At 39.4% G+C, this 13,095-nt stretch overlaps 1 protein-coding gene across 8 annotated transcripts in view; it reads right to left on the bottom strand.

Moving 5' to 3' along the window:
- ARNTL2 (aryl hydrocarbon receptor nuclear translocator like 2) overlaps positions 1–12,534 on the bottom strand; it is a 37,561-nt gene extending 25,027 nt beyond the window's left edge. The window contains exons 1-3 of one of the 8 annotated variants that reach the window (XR_005104278.1): positions 12,355–12,534; positions 4,034–4,181; positions 2,709–2,744 (exon numbers count right to left, since the gene is read on the bottom strand). Coding sequence is in view for 5 of the 8 variants with exons in the window: in XM_037387558.1 (XP_037243455.1) it covers positions 2,709–2,744; positions 4,034–4,181; positions 12,355–12,415 (245 nt within the window). In the remaining 3 variants the exon portion in view is untranslated. Of the gene's footprint in view, positions 1–2,708; positions 2,745–4,033; positions 4,182–4,640; positions 4,678–5,733; positions 5,842–5,882; positions 5,955–12,280; positions 12,300–12,354 lie in introns of those variants that run through there. The other 7 variants (XM_037387558.1, XM_037387563.1, XM_037387562.1 and 4 more) reach the window with 7 other exon arrangements.
- Positions 12,535–13,095: the final 561 nt, after the last annotated feature.

The raw sequence follows: 13,095 nt of genomic DNA, 5'->3' as shown, positions 1-13,095 counted from the left end.
TTTTGCAAGAGATCATCTATTCATGTTTTTATTTCCAAAATATTATTGTCAAATGATGAAAAAAGCAACCCTAGCCTAGACTGGGCCTAAAATACAAGACAATTATAGGGCTTATATCACAGTAATACTTTGCAGCAGGAAAATATGAAGGATTATTCAAACAAGAGAAGATAAAAAATCATTGCCCCAAGATCACTGTATTCTTCACCACCAGCTATTAAGAATTTCAGAATGTGGCCTAATAGTTATCTAATCAATCCAGTATGAGCGATTTGGTACTCGCAGAGAGGCAGTTCCCATACAAATACTGGCTATTATTTTCTTCAAAAGAAAAACTGATACAAATATTTTTAATCTTTCTACAACAGTTCTTCAACTTTTAATTCAGCAGTGGAAACATCCTAAGCTTTGTCTAACTCTGAATTCCATTCCAGAGGAGAGACCTGCTAGCCTATGAGCATTTTAGAAGAAGCAGATGTTGAATCAGAATCAGTCAGCAGTTGTCTCCTGTGAGGAAACAGAAGTAGGAAGTAGAAGGACAGTTGAAGATTACGGCTTTAGGAAAGACTGCAAAAGCTGCTTCCACCTATAACTAAGTGCTGACCCCAGCAAGGATCCAGCAGCCAGAGCAAAGTTAACACACAGATCAGAGATCCAGCTCTTCAACCTGGGATTTCACTGGAACACAAGAATTTTCTAGGCAGTCTGATAAACCCAAAGACAGGAGGTAGGCTGGGCTCACAAGACCCTAGGGCTTTTCTTCAGTGAAACTGTTTTAGATTTAGATGAGCTGGCAATAACTAATATTTTTCCTTTATTTTAAAATAAACTTTTATCAGGAATGTGCATATACTTTGAACTCCAACAGAAGTTACACTGTCTGACCCTAAGAGCAGTAGCAGTAAGGAGAAGCCAGACCAACTGCAATGCAGCACACAGCCTGTTAACTAATTCTCCTTCTCCCTCAGAAGCCCTACTTGGGGAAGAAACTAGAACAAATTTGCTGCCCAGGCAATCAGTCACAGCCTTCAAAGGACTTATATAGCCTCTGTCCTAACAGCTGTGTTGTTACTGATATAAATAGCTAGATTAAAACTACCTTGACTATGTGAATATAAGATGAAATTCTGCTTCATGGCTATAACGTAATATAATATATACTTAAAATAATATAATACTTAATTGGTATTAGAAAGAACAGAACCTGTATTAATCAGGGGAAAAAAAAAGGAATACCAGCTTTTCTTCTATTTTCCTCAATTAATATATTATACATAGTTCCCCATTTCTTCTAAAATGGAAGCAGAGGTTTTAAAGACAGAGGAGAATTATTTTTAGTTACACTTTTCCATCATGAGCACCATGGAAAAAAATCCACAAAGAAACAATTTTTCCCCAAAGATTTTCACACAATCCCACAAGCCATGTACCAAACACTGACTACCCTGCAGAAAGGGATCTGGGGGTCCTGGCTGTCAGCAGGCTCAGCATGACTCAGCAGCATGTCCTGGCAGCCAAGGTGGTAAACCACATCTGGAGCGCAAAGACAGCATAACCAGCTGGTCAGAGGTGATTACCCCGCTGTATTCAGTGTTGGTGCAGCCTCTCCTTGAATACCGCATGCAATTCTAGGCCCCACTATTTAAGCAGGATGTGAAGGTCCTTGAATGCATCCAGAAGAGAGCAGCAAAGCTGGTGAAAGGGCTGGAAAGATTGTCCTATGTGGAGCGGCTAAGGACTCTAGGTTTGTCTAGGCTGGAGAAAAGGATGCTGAGGTGACCTCATTGCTCTACAGCTTCCTGGGGAAGCGAAGCAGAGAGGGAGGTGCTGATCTCTTCTCCCCGGTAATCCAGTGAGACAGGACATATGGGAATGGTTCAAAGCTGCGGCGGGGGAGGACATTAGGAAGCATCACTTTATCGAGAAGGTGGTCTAACACTGGAACAGGATTCATAGAGAGGTGGCCAAAGCCGCAAGACTGTCAGTGCTTGGATAACGCCCTTAGCGACACGCTTTAAGTTTTGGTCAGCCCTGAAGTGGTCAGGCAGTTGGACTAGATGATTACTCTAGGTGCCTTCCAACTGAAATATTCTATTTTATATAAAAAGAACACTGCACAGCTACATATAAACAAATACGTTGTCCAGGTAAGGTATCCTGGTGCAGAAAAGAAATCACATTAAAGTGATCCTCCAATTAATAACTATGCCATCACATTATACAAAACAGGTTTACTTATGCTGCACAGCCAATCTTAACTCTGGTTTGCCACCTTGTAATAGCATTCTTTTAACATAGTTGTGGTAGCTCTATTTTAAAAAGCACCTGGCAACATTAAAAACAAAAAATGTTTACAGGTACCAGTCAGAGAAAAGTAGGAGACCTTCACTGCCCTAGTCTTCTCATTTAACTGTTGCTCTTCATTCACTCCCATTCTTACCTTAAATTCAGTACTAACGAGTCTGGTAAAGTCGTAAGCAAAGGGGAGTGTATTCTTAGAAAGCAGTATCAGAAAACCTTAACATTGGATAACATTGGATTTGCCTATCCATCCTGTTAAATTAGCTACGTTTATCACCTTGTGCTGTACAAAGACCGGCACTTAAAGTATTCCTTAAGGCAAACCACACAGCTCATCTAGCCAAACAGGAAAATGCAACATACTGATAGCACCGAAAACAGAAATGGATTCATTTATAAATAAATACCTTTTCTGAGCATCACCATCAGCTTCAACTGCATCCCTGCAGAAACAGGTAACAAAGTAAGCAAAGTATAGTTTGAAGCACAAAAAGATGACTTGATATACCCAATGAAAAAAAGTCACCAAACAATTTTAGCGGAAGCCCCACTTGGTTCGTTATTTTCAGCAAGATCATTAGGTTTTAGAAACTAAGGACTAGTTCTTATAGAACAATACTTTTGCAATTAGTGTTTCAACTTGGACATAATTTTTTTTAAAAAACAAAAGTTTCACGAAATCAGAGAAAGATCCAAACTTCATGGAAACATTATTCATGAACCAGCACTTTTACTGAACAGATAAAAATCAACAAGTGCTACTGAAAAAGACTGGAGAATTTATTTTTTCAGAAGTGAATGTATTTCTGGAGTTTTCTGTGATCTACAAGATAACACTTGAATCTCCAAGTTGACAATTATATCAACATCCACAGTGTAGCTACATTCTGTACATCAATGGACTATATATGGAAGAAGCAGTGATTACAGAGAATTGCTTTAATAATCACAAATACATGCAAATTTCCTACCTCCTCCTCCTCTTTGAAACATAGATTTACCATGCTAGTTCGGAGATATTTGTAATGCACTAGATGTGCACGCTGAGTTGTGTCCCTTACTTCTAGATGATTAATAGAGGTTTGAATAGATCACTTTTAACAAATCTTTTTTTCTATGTAAATGATTATTTGGTTAACTGGCATCTGTTTAGCAGTTCTAAAACAGGAGAAAACAGTTAACAGTGTGATCTCAGTAGTCAAGTATGACCCACTTAAAAAGACTGAGCGCTACTGTAGGACAGTCCTCATTTTTAGGTCACAGGTCTGTCTGGACATTTAGTGAATGGCTACCCTGGTCACTGAAGAAGCAGTTCTGATTCCACAGTTCTAGATCAAAGGGCTTAACTAGTAATCTTGTTTCACACTTTAGGTGATATTCTAGCGTGTACTTGTGAGATTCCAAACAACTCATCATCTTGCTGCAAAGAGAACTTGCCTTTACTAGCAGACAAAGAAGGAAAAAAAAATAGGACTGAAATCTCAGCATTAGAGACACATTATCCAGACACTTCAGGCCAGGAAATGGCATTATAGAATCCTACCTGTATCCCTTGGATTTAAGGATTATTTTTCTATTTTTAATAACTCAGGACTGTCAAACAATGCATTTGGAAGAAATTGTAATAAATAAAGGAAAGATAATTAGACAGTTTATGCAATTAGATACTGCATAAAAAATAGATGAATGTCTCAAATTTATGTTGAGATACATACAGAATTGATTTACTTACTGGTTATCAGAATCACTTCCTTTGCGCTTCCTTGGAATCTCAGCTGCAGAAGCATTGAAAGAAGCAATGGCAGCAGGCTTAGTTATCGGATTCATGAGGCTGGGGACTCCAGAAGCAACGCACGTCTTTCCATCTACTGTGAAATTATCTATGAATGATGAAAAAGCAGCTCAGTGCCCAATAAGAGCTACACCATCATCTATGCACTCTGATTTTCATTTGAAAAAAAAAAAAATTGCCCATGGGTGGCTTCTACGCCTCTGACACAAAAAACATAAAGGTTGTACTGCTGCAACCTAAATACGGAAAAGAGTACATTGTCTTCCCACCGTTCTGCAACAATCTCATCAACCCAATCAACACACCAATGCAATATAAAATACATTTATTCTCCTCCTTACACAACCTTAGCGAACTATACTTAAAACCCCCAGCACCTCAAACATCCTGTTGCAAAATCACAAGATGTGGCATTAGTTAGCAGATCAAAACACTATGACTAACATGAGATTAAACTTAAATATATAGCGAACTATGCTTTTTAAACAAGCTGGACATCCAAACCCCAAAAGTTTGCCATAACTATGTTTCTGACATAAAAATATACCATTATACATAACATCAGTCATGTAAGTCAGATGAGTCTTGAAAGCTTGTCACGTTCTACCTCAAAGTTCCCTTCACAATTCTCTCAATAAAAACTGCTTTGTTTCTGGAGGGACAGAAAAGAAGTCACAAGCCAAAATAATCCTAGCAACCTACCAGGAAAAGAAAACAGTCTCAAGGAATCTAAGCACTATTACACTTTTATTCTACCTCCATGCAAAGTTATCACAAAGAATCATCCAGCTGACATTTAGGTAAAGAATCAGAATTAACTGTTTCAGCAAATGTGCAGGCACTCCTTTAGGCTTAATGTATTAATGAGGAAAGTATCCTATGTGATACATCTAGAAACAATAAAGAATTAACTCCACCAAGGGACAGATGGGGGATTGAGAGAGGTCATTTCAAGAAGCGCACATCTACTTTCAGCAGGAGGCAAAACCCAAGATGAGTACTTTCAAAATCTGTAGGAAGAAAAACTGGATACTTTATCGTGAGCTTGCTTTTTTTTTTTTAGCATCTATGCTGTCTGTAAATGACAGGTAAAAATGTGTAAAAAGAACGATACACAGTGTATGTTTTTTTCCTCTTAAGTGTAAGCACATCTAACACCAGAAAAATTCCTTCTAGGTTCTCATTTTCTGCTAGAATACGAATCTGGAGTGTTAAACAAAAATAGGCTAATACTTGAACAACAGCTTGTCTGGCCTTCCACTAATCCTCTCCCTACCAAGTCAGACTACACAGTCAGCCCCTGTTTTATTTTAGAAAGCTCTTTAACTCATTAAGTCGTGCAGGAAGTTAAAAAAAAAAAAAAAAAAAGGAAACAATCAATAAATACTTGATAAGTAAATAACAGCCTTTGGGTATCTACAACAGAAAGAAAATTTGGTTACCTCAAATACATAACATATTCAAGTTAGGGATATTAAAAAAAACACATTAAAAGAAATGACATCACTATAACTACAAAGGCACAAATGGTAGATAATTTGAAATATTTTTATGATTAATCGTCACTTCATAATAGTCTCATTTTATATTTCTACTATAAGTTCAGGCAATTATATATTAAAAAAAATGTAACTACCCACCTCAACAATTCCAAAGGAACTCTTTCTTTATAAAGAGTAGTTTTAATTCACTTAGGTCATAGCAGCCTACAGTTACTAGATTCAACTATTGAAGTATAATCACGCTTCATGAATAAGCATGAAAAAGTACTTACTAAACAGAAACCTACATGTATAAAAGACAAGAATGCCTTCAGCACAACAGATCCCTTCGTCCTGGAACAAAGCAGGACAGAACAGACCCACTGACCTAAATACTCCATTGCACACAGATGGCCAGCCTGCTTTCTAAACTACTTTGCTTTAAAGAAACAAAATGAAATGCATCATTTACAGCTTTTCAAATTTATACTTCATATTATCAAAGTAACTACTATTTTTTCTTCACACTCAAGGCAAATTCTAAATACTTTATTGTCATCCTCTACATTTCCCAACAACACCCTCTTCTTTCCTTAACTGAGAAAACCAGAACTGTTTAGACTACCAGCAACAATGACCTATTAAGAACTTCTACACTAAAATTCTTAGGTGATAAATTGAATCCCAAATACTACCACTGTGACAAACTAAATGCCATGTTATATACCATCTAACTAAATGCCAATAAAATAGCGAACTGATCCTAGACAAAAATATAAAGAAACTGTATTGATCCCTGACATGTACAGCATGCAGTCTATATTGATTCTCAAAACCCCCCAAACCAAAACCCAAAAACAACGTCAAAGAAAACAAATTGAGAAATTAATTTAAAGCTTCAGAACTACCAAATATAGTAGAAAAGTAATTATCTGGAATTTAACAGAGAAGACCTACCACTCACTGAACAAGAAGCAGACAGAAACAGCTCATAAAGCAAAGTCAGCTTTGAGAAGTCAGTAAGTGTGGTTTAAAATTATCCCTTAAGGTTTTATAATAGCTATCAATATGATAGCAGGTGATTCCAAGGTGCTTACTCTCTCCCCCAAGAGAGTCTTAACCTCATGTAGTCTGTGATGAAAGACTTCTTTACTTCTTCAGCTATGCCACTTCGGAAGAGCTGAATAAAGGATTTAAAAATCTTTGGGTTCACACAGAGAATGAGCTAGAATGCACCCCAATAACCAGGGTGTGCTTCTATGATAGGAAAAAAGCTGGATTCTTACCTTCCATTTGTGCACCTCGCTGAATTTCTTATATTTTTAATTTCTGTGAACAGTTTCAAACCATTAACATCAAAACCAAACACCCCTAAGAAGCCAAACTAAACGTTTACCAATTTCACAGCATTCTTGCTTCATGAAAAATACTATCCAGAAAGACCATTCTGTATTACAAGTTTATTTTCCTGGAAAACTGAAATCATCAGTCAAATTTTAAACTACTAGAAACATTTTAATTCAACCAGAGATATTTTTGTTTACCACCCCAAAGGCTATTACTTACACTAGTCTGATTTGCAAGTCAAAAAACCTGCCATTTCTCAGTTGGAATTTAAAAAGAAAATATTCCTGTTCATTTCAAAATTTTGCTAATACCCTGGCACACTGATAACCAAATTTTAATGATAAGTGAATGGTTCTTCATATATATATATGTCTATTTATGATCTATGTTTGGCTCTCAGTGTAAAGCACATATGCTTACCTATATTACAAATCTGAAGTATTTTAAAAGCATTTTACACACATCAGGACAGATGAAAGTAACACTGCAAAAAACTCCATGTAATCATTCTTTCTGCAAAAAAGCCAAGACCATCCAAACATTGGAAGCACACTGTACGAAAAACGCCCTGGTAAGTGTATCAGAAATAACAAAAAAAAAAATAATTAAGACTAACTTTAGTGTATTTCATAATCAGGCAAACAAAGCATTTAAGGGATGGTTATCAATATATACAGTTCTTATCACATCAACATACAAAATCATACCCTACTGAACTACAACCTCTCTTGTTTTTCTACAAGAAAAGAGCAAAATTTAAAAATTACAATCCCCAAGGGAGTTGGCGAGGAAGTGAAGAACTGCAAATAAGCCACATGAAACCACAGTTTAGGAGTGGGATATGAAGTAAAGACATATGAAATCAACCACATTCCTGTGTTCAGCAAAGGTTCTACATAAATCACATGCAATGCATTGAGAAGCAAGGCTTGGGAGGCAACATTTTTCCAGTTACTGACAATAATATTTTCTAAACACATGCCACATTCCTGAGCTGTTTTTTCCACTAACAGTTTTAAGGTCTTCAGTGCCTAAACAAACAAGATATATTAGAAAAGGCGTATGGCCAAACTCCACCAGCCATAAAAGGTGAGACTCATCTGAACAAATAAAGATGTCCACATCTGAACTAGCCATTCTAGTCCATCTTGGAGGGAAGAAGACATTTCTAGGGTGATTCATCTCTACCTAAAATAGATTTCTACAGTTGGCTAGATGAAATACAACATTTCTAGGGTGATTCATCTCAATCTAAAATAGATTCCTACAGTTGGTTAGATGAAATACAGTCCAAGAGTGCCTACCTCTATTCAGTAATTACACAGAGACCAAAGTAACTAGCTCAGACTTGGGTATCTACTCTGTAAATATCTAGAGATAATTGAGATGAATCCCACCCATGGTGGCTATAGAACTATCAAGAAATTCTTAAAATACAACAGCCACAGAGAGCACCTGTTTGTGTCATTTGCAACAAGTTTAAGCTCAAGACAGTCTCTCAAAATTATTGCCTTAATTATGCATTACAACCTCATGATCCACTCACCCCACTATGAAAGGTTAGCTTTTCTGGCTAGGTTTACCCCTCACAGACTTTGCTAAAATATTACTTTAATATTAAAAGTTAATTTGACTTTTCAGAATCATCAAATCATGCAAGATACACATAAGCACTCCAAAAAATCAGCAGAAAAGTACAAGTCATGTAAGCATTAATAAGTTAATAAAAAAGCCGTCTGTCAGCCCCTCAGTTTAGCCAGCTTAAACAAGAACATCTAAATCCATCTATCAGGATATTACAGTAAAATACACTTGAAATAAAATGTCGATGAATAAGTACATTTACAAAACTTATGGGTAGCACTTTTCAAAGTCCGTGAATAAATGTACAAACCAGGCTTGGAGAAATGTCACAGCTCTGCAGCTGCTTAAGTTAACAAGGTAGTAACACTGGCACAACCCTTCTAAGAATAAGGTGGCACTTTCAATCCAGCTTCCCATTTTGAAACACTTTCTGGCAGAAGGAAAGGTGAAGAAAGAAGCTGCTTTGAATTGAAATTTTTAAGACCACAGACTATATTACAAATGTGTATTTTCCAAATTTATGTTCCTGGCATGCAAAAAAATTCAAGCTTTGACAAGTTTAAAGAAGTCAATGTTAGATTACAAGTGACAGTGGTTAAAGTGGCACACAAGGGTTCTTTAGTCTAACTCGATGAGTTATTAAAATTGAAATCTACTCACATAAGCTATTAGGCTATGTCTAGTAAATACGTATGTAGTAAATACAATGGCATAACAGCAACAGGTCAGTAGAGAGAAGCAGCTGGTGCAAAAGTCCCTGCATCTAATTTGTAAGTGTGTTCAGGGAGCTTACGTTAAATCACATTTAGCTTGGTTCACTGGGCCAAAAATCCTTACAATGCATGTATTTTAAAGCTGTCTGAGAACAAACCACTTGTTCAGTCCCTTATGTTTAGAGCTGAGTATGTTTGCTATGTGCCTGCAGTAGCGCTAACCCTGCTACAACAAAATTTGAGTGTGGTTTCTTCTGAAGGGAGTCCAGTGAATTTATACCAAGCAGTAAGTGAGGATGATGGGATGCAATTCAAACCAGTATTACTGCTCTGAACTAAAACACTAACGGGCACACAGCCTGAGTATTTACTTGATTTCAGGGTCTCAGTCTAAAGTACTTAGGAGCACAGTCATACAAAGAAGCAGAGATATACACACATACACAAGTCTAGGCACACAAGCAACCTAAATTCTCTAAACTGAAGTACTCAAGATGTCAAGTTGGAGCCTTAAGTTTTGTGACAATTGACATGGTATTTTTTTTCCAAAGATAGATTTCTCTGATTACCTAAGCAGTTACAGATATATCTATCTGTATGTGTAGCACACACAGAGGATACCTATTGAGTAAAATAATTTCAAATAAGTCTGTATCATGTAAATTGCTTTATTTTATTATGGAGTTATTTTTCTAAAATTATTAATTCTTACTGCTGATTTTCATTAAAGAGTGAGAAAGCTATAATTATATCTGACAGTACTATATGAGGAAGAAAGTTACAGGTGCTGTGATACGCATCACTTTACAGGTCCTGCAGATCTGAACATCTATAAAACAAAGAACCATATTTTCTAAACAGAGGTGAGACTTGTATTGTTGTCTTTATTTATTTTAGAGCTTTGAAATAGGCCACAACAAGCATCTTCAGACTAGTTACAGCAAGTCTGGCATCCAGATCTCTCATTGAAAGCTGGGCAACAATTTTCATTGGAGTTGTGAAAATGGCGGAAATCTACTGTCTAAAACAAGGAATTTTTTCCCCCAAAAAAATTTATAAGCATGTGTAATGCAGCAGCAAGATACAGAAACTTCAGTAATAAAACCATCTTATGAACAACTTTCTATAGAGAGAATAAACTCTTACAGGTTAACTTAAGAACTATGGATTTGCTTTTAATATCACAAAACTATGAAAGGAAAAATTACAATATCCTGAATTACAGAATTTTAAATCAAACATTAATACAGGCAACTGATTACTGTCTGCATCTATTTTTACTTATTTTCACCGCTCAGAAGACAGCGACAGCCAGACCTGCTACAGTATTAAAAAGTATGACTGTAACTAGCTATGGAAAAGATACTATACAAGCCTTGAAAGGCTACCCTGCTTTCCCAGTCACTTTCAGGCTCAAACCAGGTTGCTGACAGAAACCAAGTCTCATAGATCATAGTTCATTACTGGAAAAGAAAAAAGGAACTCTCCAATTATATACTGCTAAAGGAATGGAGGGTAGCTATTTTCTTTTAAGTTTTTGATTCATATTATTGGAAAATGCTGATTCCCATCAAGTCAGCTGCAGAACTTCCATGGGTTTAGCCAGCCCTAGAGCCCAAACAGGGGATTTTCAACAATTCACAAGGATTCATTTCCCACAGTCACCCACCAAATTATTTCTTCTTACAATGAATTTGAATCTTAGTTAATGTGAACTGTCCAGTTTAGTTTGTTGTTCATAATGTGCAAGTATACCAACAATAACATGTACACCCAAGTGAAAAAAAACCCTCAAACTATTAAGCAGCTAACCTTAGTGTAGACCTATTCCACAAAAATTAAGATACTTTTATTAAAAAAAAAAAAAAAAGAGAAAACCTGTTTCTTCAAAATCCATCAGAAGAACAGGTACAAACACGGGTAGCAAATGAAAACAGGGAGGCGGGTTCCTTTCACAACAAAACATGAACGCCTATGTTTCATTGCTTTCCTGAATCTATTTGTATGTCTGCCTATTTGGAGTTTTCTTTATTTCTATATTATTAATTATTTCCTTTCTTTACAGTGTGTGCATGGCATAGAAACAATAAATCCTTGTTTTAAGCACAATTTAACAGACTGCAAAAATTCTACAAAAAACCCACCAAAACCTCCGCTTTGTTTTCAAACACTAGACTACTTGCTACAAAGTTATTCCAGAATTTAAACAATCAAGCAGCAGAGACAGAAAAATGCCAATTACTCTAGACAATCAGGATCCCCACATATATGAAAGCACACATAATAGGCGTTTAGAAAACAACTACTACACCTAGAAGAACTGGTGCTAGCTAAACAGAACTGCAACGGCGACTTAGGAGAGATTCATTCACTTCTGGTTTTCCAAACCCTGTGCAAAACACTTCTTTCTCCTCGGAGAAGCAACACTCCTTTCAAAGCAGGAGGAGTGCAAACAGCTGCCGGTGGTTTACAACCAACCTTGCCGTAGGAATCAGAAACTTCTGATTAAGAACAAGGAAGGAACATCAAACCTTGGTCACTATGGAGGCATGGGCATGCACACACACACAACCCAAAATCACTACACCCAAACCAATAAATGATGCTTACCTACTAAAAAATTATATGAGCATATTGAAAACACATAGAACGGGTAGGTGTAGATCAGAAACTACATACCGAGTTAAAAAAAAACGAAACAAAACAAATAATTTTTATCGCATATCACATCAGTATGATGACACACCTGAACTGTAATAGCAGGGGCTGAGAGCGAAGGGGCAGAGAGCGAACCCTCTACCCGGGACCCCCCTGCAAGCGCCCCCCCAGCGCGCCCCACTGACCGCGGGCAGAACGGGGCCGGCAGCGCCCGGGCCCGGCTGGCTGACATACCGCACCGCCGCAGCGCGACACCGGCACCGGGCCCGGGCCCGAGTGCCCTCACAGGAAGGCCACCGCCACGGGCGGCCGCGCACAGCCCGGCGACATGCACCCCTGCCCCTGTACGGCGGGCACCGGCCCCATCACGGCGGCGGGCAGGCACACCCCGGCCCTCACCGTACCGTCACAGCTGGGCAGGGGGAGCAGCTGCCTTCAGCCGCCCCCCTCCCCCCCCCCCCCCCACCCCCACCCCCACCTTCAGTGGCCCGCCGCTCCTCCTCGGCCCCCTCGGTGCTTCCCGCTCCTGCCTCGGCCATGGCGGGCGGCCCGAGCCCCGCTCCACAGCGCCCCCGGCCCCGGCGGCATGCAGGAGGTGAACTGAGGTGACGGGAGCGAGCCCGTCCCGTCAGCCCCCCACACCCTGGCGCCGCCTCAGCCGCGCCGCCGCCACCGCCCTCCTCCCGCCCCCGCCCCGCCCCGCGGCACAACTTCTCGCGAGATTCCGGGCTGGCGCGGGCGGAGGGGGTCTTGGTTCCTGCTGTGCCGTCCCTCGGGCTGGTGCCGTTCTCTCAGCCCTCCACAGCGCAGGGCTGCAAGTGAGCAGTGGGTGAGGGTCGGGGCCACCCGCATGGCCCTCCCCTAGAGCTCTGAGACCCGCGAGGGTCGTCGTGGCGGCAGTGGGACAGGCCAGGCCACGCCACGCCACACCAGGTGTGTTGAGTGTAATGGGGGTGCCCCCGCACCCTTCTGGCATGTTGGAAGAGCCAGGGTAGGTGTGGGCCGCTTCTGACCTTTGCAGTATGAGGGGAAATCTCCAAATGGCTTTGCCTTGGCCTGTGTACCTGTTACATTTTCAGGGTGCTGTACAGAGGACACCTTGTCTGAGGAAGAATCAACATCTTGCCATCGTTCTGGTGGGGAGAGGCCTCTCTGGGTTATTGGGTCCAGTGTGTGGTCAGAGCAGGGCAGAGAACAGGCACACATAATCAGTAAAAAG

The sequence above is a fragment of the Falco rusticolus genome, chromosome 5 (assembly GCF_015220075.1).
Source record: "Falco rusticolus isolate bFalRus1 chromosome 5, bFalRus1.pri, whole genome shotgun sequence".
Classification (NCBI taxonomy): domain Eukaryota; kingdom Metazoa; phylum Chordata; class Aves; order Falconiformes; family Falconidae; genus Falco; species Falco rusticolus.
The sequence above is the reverse complement of the archived record's forward strand: the minus strand, read 5'-3'. Positions and strand labels throughout refer to the sequence as shown.